The sequence below is a fragment of the Stigmatopora nigra genome, chromosome 9, assembly GCF_051989575.1.
Source record: "Stigmatopora nigra isolate UIUO_SnigA chromosome 9, RoL_Snig_1.1, whole genome shotgun sequence".
NCBI classification, from domain to species: Eukaryota; Metazoa; Chordata; class Actinopteri; order Syngnathiformes; family Syngnathidae; genus Stigmatopora; species Stigmatopora nigra.
Genome location: NC_135516.1, coordinates 10268293 through 10281626, shown reverse-complemented (window position 1 = coordinate 10281626; position 13334 = coordinate 10268293). Strand labels below are relative to the sequence as shown.

At 43.8% G+C, this 13334-nt stretch overlaps 2 protein-coding genes and 1 long non-coding RNA gene across 4 annotated transcripts; 1 reads left to right on the top strand and 2 right to left on the bottom strand.

Annotated features, from left to right (window-relative positions):
- Nucleotides 1-1528: 1528 nt before the first annotated feature.
- On the bottom strand, nt 1529-5482 carry crsp7 (cofactor required for Sp1 transcriptional activation, subunit 7). 2 transcript variants are annotated; one of them, XM_077724747.1, is made up of 4 exons: nt 5296-5482; nt 4976-5167; nt 3786-3860; nt 1529-3480 (listed from the first exon to the last, which is right to left on the bottom strand). In XM_077724747.1, exons 2-4 carry the CDS (start codon nt 5045-5047, stop codon nt 1780-1782), a joined length of 1848 nt encoding a protein of 615 aa, XP_077580873.1. In that variant the 5' UTR covers nt 5048-5167; nt 5296-5482; the 3' UTR covers nt 1529-1779. The 2 variants fall into 2 exon arrangements, with proteins under 2 accessions (XP_077580873.1, XP_077580872.1); XM_077724746.1 differs by having other exon boundaries at nt 4976-5482.
- Nucleotides 5483-7593: 2111 nt separating this feature from the next.
- Nucleotides 7594-9649, top strand: LOC144202201 (uncharacterized). Its single transcript, XR_013327482.1, has 3 exons — nt 7594-7925; nt 8208-8524; nt 9345-9649. It is a non-coding gene; the product is annotated as an uncharacterized LOC144202201 (long non-coding RNA).
- Nucleotides 8062-12159, bottom strand: gdf15 (Growth differentiation factor-15). The gene is made up of 2 exons (XM_077725263.1): nt 11306-12159; nt 8062-10738 (listed from the first exon to the last, which is right to left on the bottom strand). Exons 1-2 carry the CDS (start codon nt 11601-11603, stop codon nt 10020-10022), a joined length of 1017 nt encoding a protein of 338 aa, XP_077581389.1. The 5' UTR covers nt 11604-12159; the 3' UTR covers nt 8062-10019.
- Nucleotides 12160-13334: the final 1175 nt, after the last annotated feature.

Sequence of the window (13334 nt, the reverse complement as noted above, 5' to 3'; positions counted from 1 at the left end):
GTGACCATACTTGTAACTCAAAAAAATGCAAGTACCTTTGAATCAACTGCTACTTAACTCACTAATCAAACATGAACATTAGATTAAGTATTTGAGAATTGTGGTGTCAAAAAGCCAGATTTTTCTTTGCAGAGGATAATTGCATTTTGTGTACTTGTTTTTTGTAAACTTTGTAAAATAGAATTTATTTGTAAACATTTTTTATGATTCTAAGAAGCCAGGGGAACAAATTTGTTTAGACAGTAAACTTGAAAATGAATGTTAACATTATTATTAAGCTAGTAGACATAAATGGTCTTTCCCATATAGGCAGTATACTTGAAAGTGAAAGTTAGCATTAGCATTAAGCTAGTGGACAAATTGTGTTTCTGTTGGAGACAGTAAACCTTTTTGAAGAGCCAAGGCCATTTATTTTGGAAAAATTGCTCACTCATTCTAATAAAACTGTGCTTTTTACTGCTTTTAGCGAGTTTGCGCTCACAAGTCAAAGCACAATATGACAAAAATGACACAAGGAGTCACTTGTATCTCAAGGCACAACTGCAACCAGATTTGGTGTCATTAAGCAAACTACGGCATACATGTTTGTGTAATATTAAGATACATCTTCCAATTACACCGCCATACATGCTTAAAAGTTTTGGAAACATTTAGGCGCAAAACTCGGAACTTAAAACCTTAAAGTTGAATCTTTTTGACAGCAATAAGGCAAAGAGGGTAAAAGGGACTATGGAATGTTAAACCCAAATTAACTACTAGCCAATCTAGGAGATTGAAATTGTTTTTATGAAACTTTTAAGATCGACAATACTGTGATGCAACACAAGAACAGGTATGGAGAAAGAAAAAAAAGCAGTGTGTTTGTGGAAGTCCAGTCAAATGTACTAGCCAAAAATAAATAGATGTACATGACAAGAAATGTATAATTTACTCTTTTTTAAGTTCACATAAAGCTTCTGGTAACTGCCAGTATTTCAGACTAAAGACGCGTACATACACTTGGGAGATGAATACCAATATGGCGGCCTGAACACCAGCCCACCACCCTCATATTGAACAGTGAACAGGGGAGCAGTGTTAAAGAGGAACTACAATCCAATGGATGTCTCCATTTTTAACAATGTCCCACTCGTGCACCCACTTGTCTGAACGCGATATTCTGATAAAAAAAATGTCTAACCAATGTATTCATCTATCCCAGGGCCGCCATTTTGGGTGATAACTTTGTGTAACAACAATAGAAAGGCAAATTATGCAAAACGGCAATGTAAGATGGATGAAAACAATAGAATATTGGACTCAGAACACCGCGTTTCAACTTTTTGGTTGCACGTGAATCAACATTGCAATAATAGAAAACTAGGTTGAGTTCCCCTTTAACCCCGTGAGCCTCAAATTGGTGACATTTCCATCATTCTGCCCCCTTTTTCGGTCTTGTGAAGCTAGCAGCTTGCAAGCTCTGCAACTCGGGGGGCCCCCGTCCTTCCTGTGGCTTTCAGCTTGAAAAAAAAGAAAACAAAAGCAGCCCTTGTTTATCACAAACTCAAATACTCTTTTTAATTTCTCGAATTTTTTTGTACCAAAAATCTCAATCACAGAAAGAGGAAGGAGGCACGGGAGGGATGAGGGAGTTTAGCAGGCCTGCCTTTTGCCCAACAAAAACCCAAATGACGACGTCTGTATGGTGGTGGTGGTGGTGGGGGGGCCTTAGCCCCCTCAACCCCAAAAGAAGAAGAAAAAAAAGAAGGAGTGGGGAAGAGAGAAAAAAAAAACGAGCCCTCAGTCGAGGCAAACGTACGGCAGGATGTTCAGCTTGCTTTCGTCCCCGTGAGGGTCCAACGATATGCACTCTGTCCAGTCATACCAGGTGTCCTTGGTGTCCAAACACCCGTTGACCCCGGGCCAACGCTGATTGTGTATCCTGTCCAAGTCCTCGCCGTTGACGTCCCGACCCGCGCCGGGTAACTCCGCCGGCGGGCCGTCCGTCCGCAAAACGTGCGTCTGCCTCTTCTCTTTCACTTCCTGCTCTTCCCTTTTCAGATACTGGGACATGAAAAAGTGTGCGCTCGGGGCCTGGACCCCGGACGAGGTGAGCACGTTGCTCTGAAGGTTCAAGTAGGACTGAATGATTTCGTTTCTGGACAGCTCTTTCCAGTTTGTCTGGTGAAAAGGGTTGGGGTTGGCGTTGGGGATGGGGACGGGGACGGGTTTGGGCTCGGGTGCCGGGGGGGCCCGCGGCGCGGCGGCTTCAGTTCTCTGCTGAGGCTCGACGGGCTCGGGCGTGGGGGGCTCCTCCGACTGACAAGGTTCTTTATGGATTAGGGGTTTGATTTGGCCCGTGGTGGGGTCGAACGTTAGCCGCCGTTCTTTTAACCGTACCGGCTTAGTGGTGTCCTCTAGTCTCTGGCCGTCCAAGTTGACGGAATAGTCTCTCGAGCGGTACTTCCGCCTCTTGTACTCCGAGGCGGAAGCGGGCGGGCCGTCCACGTCGTCCCAGGCGCTTGCGGTGGCTTCGGACGCCGGCCGGTGGAGTTCCGAGTTGTGTGGCTGCCGAGGTGGGGGAGCGGGGGAGACGGAGGGGGAATCCAGTGTCGTGGATAAGTCTTGTGGGGGGCAAGGGGAGGGCACGTTGGAGGAAGCGGCCCAGTGCGTGGTGGACCTGTGGGAAGAGTGAGCACTTTGAGCCGGGGGCGACGCGGGTTGGGCCAAAGGCAGGGGCGAATCCCGATGCGAAGGGCTCGGGACCGACGTCAGCATTTGTGCGTACGCCGCAGAACGCTTGGCCGAGGCGTCTTGTTTCGAGCTCCTCGGACTGGTGGAAAGACCGCGGGGACTCCTGGCCTGATAATGCCCCCCTCCGCCGCCGCCCCCGCCACCACCGTCATCCATCCTCGCTTGCTGTTGCATAACAGCGACCTTGATTAAAGATGAAGTGCTGGGGAGTTTGGCCACCCCGGGGGAGCTGGGACGAGGCTTGACGGCGTTGACTGGAATTCTGTTGATTTTATCATTGTCAAGGTGCTCTATCCGAGATCGGTCGGGAGACGGGACCACGTCCTGCTCGGGCGGAGCGTCGGGGCTTCCCGCGATCCCGTTGGTGGGCGGCGGCGAAACGGCGTTGTCGTAAGACGACGACAACTTGGAGATTTTTTCTGGCAAGTGCACGCCACTGTCTCTGTGCTCTGCCCGGCGCTTTCGGCCGCTCGATTTCTCGGCCTTCGGCGAGTACGTGTTGTGAACGTCATTTCTGACTTTGACTTCGGGGACGCCCTTCACCGACAAAGAGACGTCGGGCGGGGAGGCCTCCGTCCGGCAGGGGTGGGAGCTGCCGTTGGTGGAAGCGGGAGCGGGCGCGGTGACCGCGGGCCCAGGTTCGATCAGCTTTTGCCAGTTTCGCAAGAGCTTCTTGGCCCGTTTGGCCAGGTCTTCATCCTTGGTCTTCTTCCTCACATCGTTGATCAACTTTCCAAGTCGGGTTTCCTAATACAAATGGAAGAAAGTGTAACGAAATCAGAAACGCTGCTTTCCACTGCACGACAAAATTATCTAAAGGTCTAATCTTGGGATATCTAAGGCAATATATATTCACAGCATGTACCTAACCAGTATGTAAATATGACTTAAGATGGTGCATTTCTAGAGTCAGTTTTGGCATTGGTGACATGATACTAGCAGATAGGGCCATGCCAGAGTAAATTGGTAATAAGGAGAAGGAAATGGGCCAGAAAATTAAATGAGAATTATTCTTTAAAAAACTAAAACAATAAGAACTGAATTTAGCTCACCTCAAGTGCTTCTTTGGTGATAGGATACTTCTCCAAACAGGTAATCACTTCCAGTACAACCACCATATTGCATATCTGGGATAGAAGCAATTTGTCTTGTTACTCTTAAAACTCAACGGAATTATCACCAGCATATGGGTGAATTGTATATTATTTTTTGTGCCATCAGCCTGACAGGCAAGCAGATGGGTGCCAGAATAGTTACAAACCACATTTAAATCTTAACTCACAAATGTAAAGTGAATTATTACAAGTGCGGCCATGTTTACCAAGTGTACCCAAAGGCATTCACGAAATGTGAATTATCACGAGTGGGACAACAATGAACAGACCATTATTTGATGAAAAATTAATGACTCAAACTTAAAATTGTATGGACAGTTATTTATTGGGGAAACAGTAAAGGAACAGGGCAAATAACGGAGAAAATTAGCTAGCAGCTACAGGGATTAGCTTCAACGTGAAGAGATGGTGGTTGAAAACTACTCAGCGTGTGTCAACTCTCTCAAAAACTTCAATGTGGCCAACAAAAAGGCACAGTTTAGTCACGGGACAGTGTTGAACAAAAGGCAACTACGTCGTTTAATTTAATAAAACTGAGCACTCGTTTTGAGACGCCAAAGCCACCGAGGGTTTGTGAACATTTCCCTGCCTTAGCATGAGCCGACCATGCTAATGCTACCAAGTTGAGTCGGATGGCTCGCTCGCTTTCTCGCTAGCCGCATCCGACACTTGTTCAACCCGGCGAATTGTAAGCGTCGGCCGGTCGGCAACCAAACCCGAGCCCGCTGGACAGGCGCGAAACGTATTTCCGAAACATTTATGTCAACATTTGTTCGTGTTTTGTTTCCACCGGCGTGCATTGAAGAATGCTACTTCCCTGCTTTGGTGTTCGAGCTAACATGCTAACAGAGCGTGCTAACGGACTACGAGGACCCCAGTAAGCGGGGAAGGGGGACCAAGCTACTGTTGCTAAATTAGCCTGTAAGCTGTCAACTCCGCTACCCCCGGGGAGCCTCTCCTCCCTTTTTTAAAACACACTCGCCATTGTCAGTGACAAGCGGCATACGTTGGCCACGCACCTTTTCTACCAAATGGCCACTAAATGAAAGCCCTCGACTCGGGCGCGTTAAGTTGGGAGTTTGCCGGACTTGCGTGTAGCCCTCGGTAGCCACCTTAGCTTTACTCACATTGCTCTGACTGTCGATGGCCTGCAGCAGCCGGTCCCTCATCTGCTGCGGGGTTGCCGAGACCGTTGTCATTGCCCGGAGGATGGAGGGAGGAATCCTCCAAAATGGAAACCGACAGACAGACAGACAATCGTGACTCAAACGCCGCCGCGGTGACTCGCCAGGCGTCCGCGCAGCATATTTCTCTGTCGCCTGGAAGGTAGACAAGTCAGTCTTTGCCCCCCTTTGCTCACATGGAGCCCCCCTCCCCGGTGGGATAATGTCTGTGCTGTGTTGTGTGGAGCACAGTACGATTGCTGCCCGACTGCCCGCCTGCTTGCCTGGCTCGCTCGCCGCTGCGCTGTGGCGACTGTCGAGACTCGCTAGCAGCTGCTGGAGCTCTCAACGGCCTCGCGGTGCATTGTGGGATGGCTCACTCTGCTCTGACGTCCGCGGCGCCGAGTAAACATCCACGCCGCGCGTGCACCCTTGTTACCCGGACTGTCTTCTTTGTACACCCCGGTATCTGCCACTTCTTCCGCCAGCGTCCATTTGTCATCTGGACTCACACTAAAGAAGAACTTTATTCAAAATGTGCCACAAGCACTCGTATTTGGCGTCAAATTATAAATATCTCAGTTATAAATATTTCAGTTAAAATAGCATTTTGTCCTTGAACAAATACCCCCTAAAATATGTTTCTTTCTCAAGAAAGTGAAATGATTTATTTGGAGTCTTATTGAATTGATTTTAAATGAGTTGGCTAGGTGGCTAAGTGATTAGCACTATTTACTTATGTATAATATCCTCATCTCATTTTCTTAACTGGTTTATGCTCATTAGGATCCTAGGGGGTGCTGGAACGTATCCCAAATTGTCTCCTATTTATAATATTTTACAGATTAAACATTATTATCTTAATTCCTTTCTATGTGATAATTTTTTTATCAATTTTGTTCTAGTAAAAAAAATTATACTGAATGTCTATCACCATCAACGGCAGAGAACGAGTTGCTGATGATAGTCGGGTTTATATACGACTGGACCTCGTAACTTCTGTCATTTTAAAATCTTAGTCACTGAGCTATGCCTTTAGTATGTTCCAGTTTGATGCCTAAGGTCAGCTGATTTGCTGCTCATGAAGGTACCAAAGTCTAAGCGGAAGCTTAAAGAGGCGGTGGCCTTTTTGTTGCTTTTCCTAAACTCTGAAATGACCTTACGTTACACATTAGACGAGCCTCCCCCTTTCTTGGTTTTCAACACAAAGCATATGATAAAAAGTTTTGATGTTTCTTTCTCAATCATCTTTTATTTTCAATATTTCTGTTCTATTTGTGTTCTTTTCAGATTATACCATGATCAAATAACTTGTTTTGTTTTTGCACATCACTCTTTATGATGCAAAGTAGATACTAGTCTAACAACTAGACTGGTTCAAGTAAAAGGCCGGATTTGTTTCAAGATGGCAAAGTACTCACATTCTGAGGCAATAAAAGAACAATGAAAGTAAACATTTTGAGTCAAGTCTTGCTATCTGTCAAAGTATTTGCTCTACTTAATTGTATTTATCACTAACCAACACTGCAGTGGTTCTGTGTGTAGGCCCTACACCGTAGGGTAACACAATTCCCCCCATTCCAAACATAATGTACTACTAGTTTGGATATTTTTTTAGAGATTAAGCTCTTTCAAGAATTTCTTCCTTGTTATGTAGTATCCTAAAAATTCAAAAGGTTAATTCAGTCTGTGGTAGTCATTGAATTAATGAATTGATACATCTATTATTTATACCCACTAAAGTCGGTACATTCGCAGACATGCATGGCAACTATCCCCCACTGGAGGGCGCATGAGAAAAGTCCAGTTTAACTACGACGGTTCCCATTACATCTTGTTATTATTCTTTCTGTTCAGACATTTGGGATTCTGTAGTTTCTTGTTAGGCCTAAAAAATATTTTTTTCGACGTTTAGTATTAGCACTTTGTTTCTTTTATGGCGTCATAATGGTTGTAAATTACTATCAAGTTTTCTGATTGATGACTCAACTTAATGGTCTTTAGTGGGTAAAATGCCCCAAAATGGCTATCCATACATCTCTTTCATTCCTTGCGTCGTAGTTACGTGAACTGTACGCGTAGATTTTTTTTAAATATGCACTCTGACAACACACATTCTTTGAGGGTCTTAGTGTTTCAGTAATCCTATTTTGCATAATAGTTATTTACAGCAGCTACTATGAAATGAAAATCAATATGGATTCTATCAAAAATACAAAAAATACATTAAGGTAATATATTTAGGGAGAAATCCTGTAAACAATATCAAATGTAGTACTGTATCTTACAATTGGTCTGCCATTTAGATATGGGTGTTCTCAAAGTACGTTAAAGAGGACAAAAACATGACGTTTATCTAAAAAGGTTTTTGGAAAGTTTCACATTTCCCATATAAAAGTGCTCCGGTAGCCAGATTGACCACTCTAATGTCTTTTGTTCCCATTCATTCGTTTTGGAAATTGGGGACTGTTTGGTCATGGTCACTTTGAGGTCAAATGTTATGAAGGATTTGTAAACAGAATTTGGACTGCTTGTTTGAAGTGTTGCTGGCAGCAGGGGGAGGTAAACGGCTCATTTATATCTGAGTCAGGGTTGTGGATCAATGAAGAAAAAACTATTAAAAATGCAGTATTTTGAGCTTTAGCCACTACATATAATGCATAAGAATATATCAAGTTTTGCGATACTATCATAGTGGTACTGATGAAGTTTAGGGCTGTTACATACATATATATTAAATAATAAGACCTTTTTATAAAGAGGCATTACAGTAAAATCTTATTTTAGGTTCTTGTTCTTCTTCTTGTTGTTCATTCCCCCATTTTCATGAAATCTAAAAGAGGAAGCTCTCTTTTGCAAGTATGTGACGCCTTTGACACTTTTGTCACAACTTTCTACTTTGGGGTCTTGAGCGGTAAGATGATTTTTTTCTTCTTTTTATAATTTGCATTCATTTGGTCCAACAAAACAAATCTTAAACTCACTCTACTTGATGTCCTGTCAATTCAGCAATTACAGAATGTGTTCATCATCTATTTAAAAAACTGCTGTTTCAGGAAGACAACTTTTATTTGAGTAACTTGAATACAGATTGGTAGAAATGAGAGTTTCTTTACCTTATTCACTGTCAGCTATTTTCAGGAACATCCCACATAATAGTTCTATTTTTCTTTATTTTTTTGTATTTTTTTTGCAGATGATGGAGCCCAATAACACTTGTCTCCAGGGAAATGACCCCTCATGTCCAGCTCCTAGCCTTAATTTAGGTCTTGTGGTGGGCCTGACACTCTTCTTCATGATGCTGATTGCTATTGTTGTCACGGTCGTGGTCAAATTTTGGGGAAAAAAATGGAATCTGCCGCTGTCACATGGTAGGAAAAGCCAAACAAAGGCCGACGTGGCAACACCGCAGTGGGATCACAAGTACGCTGGCTTGGTCCGAACTCCATCCACTGAGATTACCCCCATTTATGAAAACCTGAACCAGAAAAGCAGTTCCAGGCCCCAAATCAGGTGTGTAATTCTCTTCTGTAAACTCAAAGTATGATTTGTAGGAATGAAAGATTGCCCTAAAACTAATAGCACGGAAACAGATGACAAAATAAGGCATGTGATGTGACTTCGTAATTAGAGTGTTTTAGAGAAAAAGCCCTCCTAAGGATGTATAATGACATTTTAGCTTTAGTACAGGCAGCTGATGACTCACTGCTGAAGCTTTAAGAACATAGTTTGGAAACGGGAAATCCTTACATGTCTTCAAATGTTTTCACATAGAAGTTAGTCTTCCTTATATCTCACCAAATGACATAGTTTTGGGTGTAGATTTTCAAACATTCTGTTTAAATGACCCATATAAATAGATACAACCAGAAGAACAAAAGCTAAATGACACATGTTTAGCAACATGTCAAAATGAAAGAGAAAATAATAAAGCCCAAAAGACACAGGATTAGCCAACAAAAGAAAACACCAGGTGGTATTTTTGAGAAAGGGGAAGGGAAACATAATTCTTGACAGAAAAAGCAAAGCTAGCATGCAGTAGCTAACTGCAGAGTTGGCATGAGTTAGCTGAAAGGAGGAAAATAAACCACTTGAAAAGAACCATTAAAGGCTCTTAGACTTGAAGTTGCTTATCAAGCGGTTGTTTTTATTTTTAATGACATTATTAATTGAGGAAAAAAGCTAACCTAGCGAGTGATAATAACTCAAAAGATGGTCATTTCAAACTGTTAGCCTCCTAGTTCAAATAGACTGGGCAGCTATGGTAGTGAAAGGAAACATAATCCTTGGTTTATGTCCATTTACGTCACCCTCACTTGTTATTTCCCCGCAGTGCGTCTTGCCCACGTACTTCGGAAGTGTACTTACAGTGCGATGCCTTGGACGACGCCATCTACTGCAACGATCCCGCATGTAACCTGGCCATTCTCCCAGAACCCCAAGATTACCTTTATATTGTCCCAGATTCATAGATTCACAATAGGAGTGTTTTAGTTTCTCTTTATCTCCCATAAACATTGCTAAAAACAGAACCATTTGAACTTAACTTGGACACCAGGTGAGCTTTTGATAGTTTTTTTTACCCACATTTTACACTGTGTTATACCAAGTGGCTAACAATAAATTTGCTGAATTATCTGTTGTACACATTCCTTACTCGGGTCAAGGCAATTGTCAAATTCATTAGAATCAATAGAAGATAATGCTAACTCATCAATAATGATCGATACGAGTAAACTAATTTGCTGACTGCTTAGTCATATTTTGCATTCTTTTATTCTGAAATGTCATTGTTGATACTGTCAGTTAAAGTGCAACAGGTCAATATGGATAAATAAGAGTATTCATATAATTAGTCACTTTTCTAAATGATTCAATTCCAGGCATCCCAGTTAAATGAATTTGACTTATTTTATGTCAATAGTAGTCACTGAGTTACTTACCCTGGTTTAAGACAATAAATAAACTTTCAATAAATAAAACATAGAACCAATAATTTTGATGTGCCTCAGGCACAATGACATTTAGTGACTATCAGGCCACTAAAAGGTGTCAGTTTCAACTTTCCCCTGCCGTCATTGTACATGACAACCATGGGCTCGTAGGCGGCCGGCACGCAACAAGGCCGCGGCGAGTCGCCCTGCAGGATTTGATGCAGACGAGACTTGATCTGAGTGTGCATGGTTGCCGGCTTGTAGTTGTGTGGGCAGGCGCCGTCGCACAAGTGCATGGTGTACTCCGTGGGAGCCACGATCCAGTCGGTCCAGCCAATGTCTTGGAACGACACGTTGACGGATCTGCGGCAGCACCAGCCTTGCTCGTTGCAGTCGTCGTCTCGCTCCGAGCGACGGAGCCTTCTCGCCGCTGCCGGGCGAAGGAAGTTTAATTCCAGAGAGATGTTGGGTCGCCCTTCGCTTAAGGCCGTCTGGACGTCCACAACTAGCGACGAGGCATTTGTTCTTATCCACTTTGTCGCCTTGGCTTTGATGTCCATCCTCACATTTTGCAAGAGCGACACGTGGCGACGGTCGGCGGGAGTCCATCCGGAGAACTTTGCGGCCCGTACCACCCCGACTCGGATGCTGGCTTCAGACTGGCTGGCTCGTGTCGGAATCTGTCGGGAAATCTTGAGTTGGGCTCTGGTGGGAATGGCTTCCCCTTGGATGTTTGGCGTCTTGTGGAAAACGGCTCGGTACCGTTGGATGTTTGGCCCCAGGGGTTGACGTGCTTTTAGTGGTATCACAAATGGAAAAAACATGACTTAATTAATAATAAAGATTATGTCATGATGAGACAACATCATTTTTTGCTAAGCTCTAAACCACGTGTGTCAAAGTGGCAGCCCAGGGGCCAAATCTGGGCCGCCGCATCATTTTGCGTGGCCCGGGAAAGTATTGAAAAGTAGACCTTGGAGCAAAAATATGTGAGCACCCCTGCTCTATACAAATAGCATTACAAATGGTACAAAAAAAGGATATTTAATAGGTTTTGTTATGTGCATAATGGTTTTTAATGTCCCCTTTGTTTGGCATGTCCTTTTATATTTACCATTCATTTAATTGTTTTATCCGATGCATTTCTATATAATCCTTGTTTTTTCTTTTTTGTAAATGACATCCATCCAAGGAGTTGAAATCGTGACCATTAAAACCAAAGGTTGAAAAGTGTCTATTGTCCCTTTTCACGGTTAAATTCCCATGTTAAGATTTCATGAATGAAACATTCCTTCCAACTCCCACTCACACGTTCCTCTCACTCAGGTGTGTTCGTCATAAGATCCCACACGCCGCTCACCTGTAACTGGAAAAAGCACCATGGACGTGCTTTTGGCTCTGGGCAAATTTCCTCTCAGCTCCCTCAGTTTCTCCCGATACAGCCTAGACATCCGCCTCAACTCTGGCTCCGACACCCCTCGGGTTATCTCGGGCTCTTTATCCATCCCCAGTGAGTTGAGGATTCCCATCTTCAACGCCTCCACTAGCTGGAGCCGGTGAGCGTCCACGTCCAGGGCTTGTGGAGGCCTCCGTTCCCCCGAACTGAAAGCGGCCAGAAGGATAAGCAAGCACGAGGGAAGCGTACATGTCCTAAACATGCTGCGTTTGGGATCAGGGAGTGGCGCTCTTGCTTGGAACAGAGCTGTCTACGCTGTTATTGAAATTCTTGGCACGCTTTCATTTATAGTGCACGGCGGCGTCCGTGTGGTCACGCCCCCTTCGCTCAGTCGGGTGAGCTTTGATGTGCTTAGTCAATGTTATTTGACATTTTTTTGCCCTACGGCCATGGGTTTGGCAAAGGAAGCCTGGAAATAGGAAGGCTGTTATACTGTAAGGAAATACTGGTTGGAGTTCAAATCAAAAGGGAGGAATGTACAAGAGTAGGATTTTGTCTGTTTCATCAGATTTTAGCTGTGTATGATGACAATAAAGGCTTTTCATTTGATATAAAGGCATAGCATCCCATAAAACTAGGCTTTCATTTCAAACAATTCCACAAAATTTTCATAAAGAGCAAGCTTTCCACAACTCTGGTATGTCACAATCCACAATACTAGTGTCCCACAAGTGCAATCAGTGGATTAGCGTCAGGTGCTTGTCTTGCCCAACCCCCGTTGCTTCAAGTTTGTCCGTCAGCTCGGTCGGTCCTGGATGTGTTGAGCAAAAATCTGCTCCCTCCCCACCCATAATGGCCCAACCCCCGTCCATTCAACTTTGTCACCTATGTATGTGCCGGACTGCAAAGTATGTGCCTGGTATAAACTGTCAAGAGCCCATTCAAGACTTACTTTGGACCTATTGAAAACGTGGGCCATCAAAGCACATACTTTTGACCCATTTAAGAGCGTCTTGAGGAATGATATTTCATGACAATAAAGGCTTTTGATTTGATATAAAGGCATAGCATCCCATGAAACTAGGCTTTCATTTCAAACTATTCCACAAGATGTATGTTTTCATAAAGAGCAAGCTTTCCACAACTCTGGTATGTCACAATCCACAATACTAAGTGTGCTGCGAGTGCAATCAGTGGATCGGCATCAGGTGCTTCTCTTGCCCAACCCCCGTTGCTTCAAGTTTGTCAGCTCGGTTTGACGGTGCCGTCCGGATTTCTCGAACCAAAAGCTCCCCCCTCCTCACCCACAGTGACCCAACCCCCAATATTTCAACCTTGTTACCTATGTTTGAACCAATGGCTTGCAAAACAAAAATCGGTCTGCTATACACTGTCAAGAGCCAATTCAAGACTTTTTCTTTTGACCTATTTCAAACATTGGCCATCAAGTGCAAACTTTGGACCATTTTGACGCATTTAAGAGCACCTTTTATGAATGATATTTTACCCATTTCATTCATTATACTATATTGATGACAACAAAGGCTTTTAATTTGATATAAAGGCATAGCACATCCCATAAGACTATGCTTTCATTTGAAACTATTCCACAAAATGTAGCTTTTCATGAACAGCAAAGCTTTCCTCAATACTAAGTGTGCTGCGAGTGCAATCAGTGGATCGGCTTCAGGTGCTTCTGGTAGCCCAACCCCCGTTGCTACAAGTTTGTCAGCTCAGAAGATGCCGTCCGGATTTCTGGAACCAAAAGCTCCCCCGTCCTCGCTCACAGTGGCCCAACCCCCGTTATTTCAACCTTTTTACCTATGCTTGAACCAATGGCTTGCAAAACAAAAAATCTGCCAGCTATAAACTGTCAAGAGCCATTTCAAAACTTTTTCTTTTGGCCTGTTTCAAACGTTGGCCATCAAAGTGCAAACTTTTGACCATTTTGACTCATTCAAGAGCAACTTTTATGAATGATATTTCACCCATT

Bases quoted from the DNA above. Each gene is read 5' to 3' on its own strand.
- gdf15 (XM_077725263.1), bottom strand. From the start codon at position 11,603: ATGTTTAGGACATGTACGCTTCCCTCGTGCTTGCTTATCCTTCTGGCC. The intron at 10,739-11,305 runs GTGAGCGGCGTG...TACCACTAAAAG, and splicing joins GGTGCTTTTTCCAGTTACAG to CACGTCAACCCCTGGGGCCA.
- crsp7 (XM_077724746.1), bottom strand. From the start codon at position 5,047: ATGACAACGGTCTCGGCAACCCCGCAGCAGATGAGGGACCGGCTGCTG. The intron at 3,861-4,975 runs GTGAGTAAAGCT...CTTCTATCCCAG, and splicing joins CCATCGACAGTCAGAGCAAT to ATATGCAATATGGTGGTTGT. The intron at 3,481-3,785 runs GTGAGCTAAATT...CATTTGTATTAG, and splicing joins TCACCAAAGAAGCACTTGAG to GAAACCCGACTTGGAAAGTT.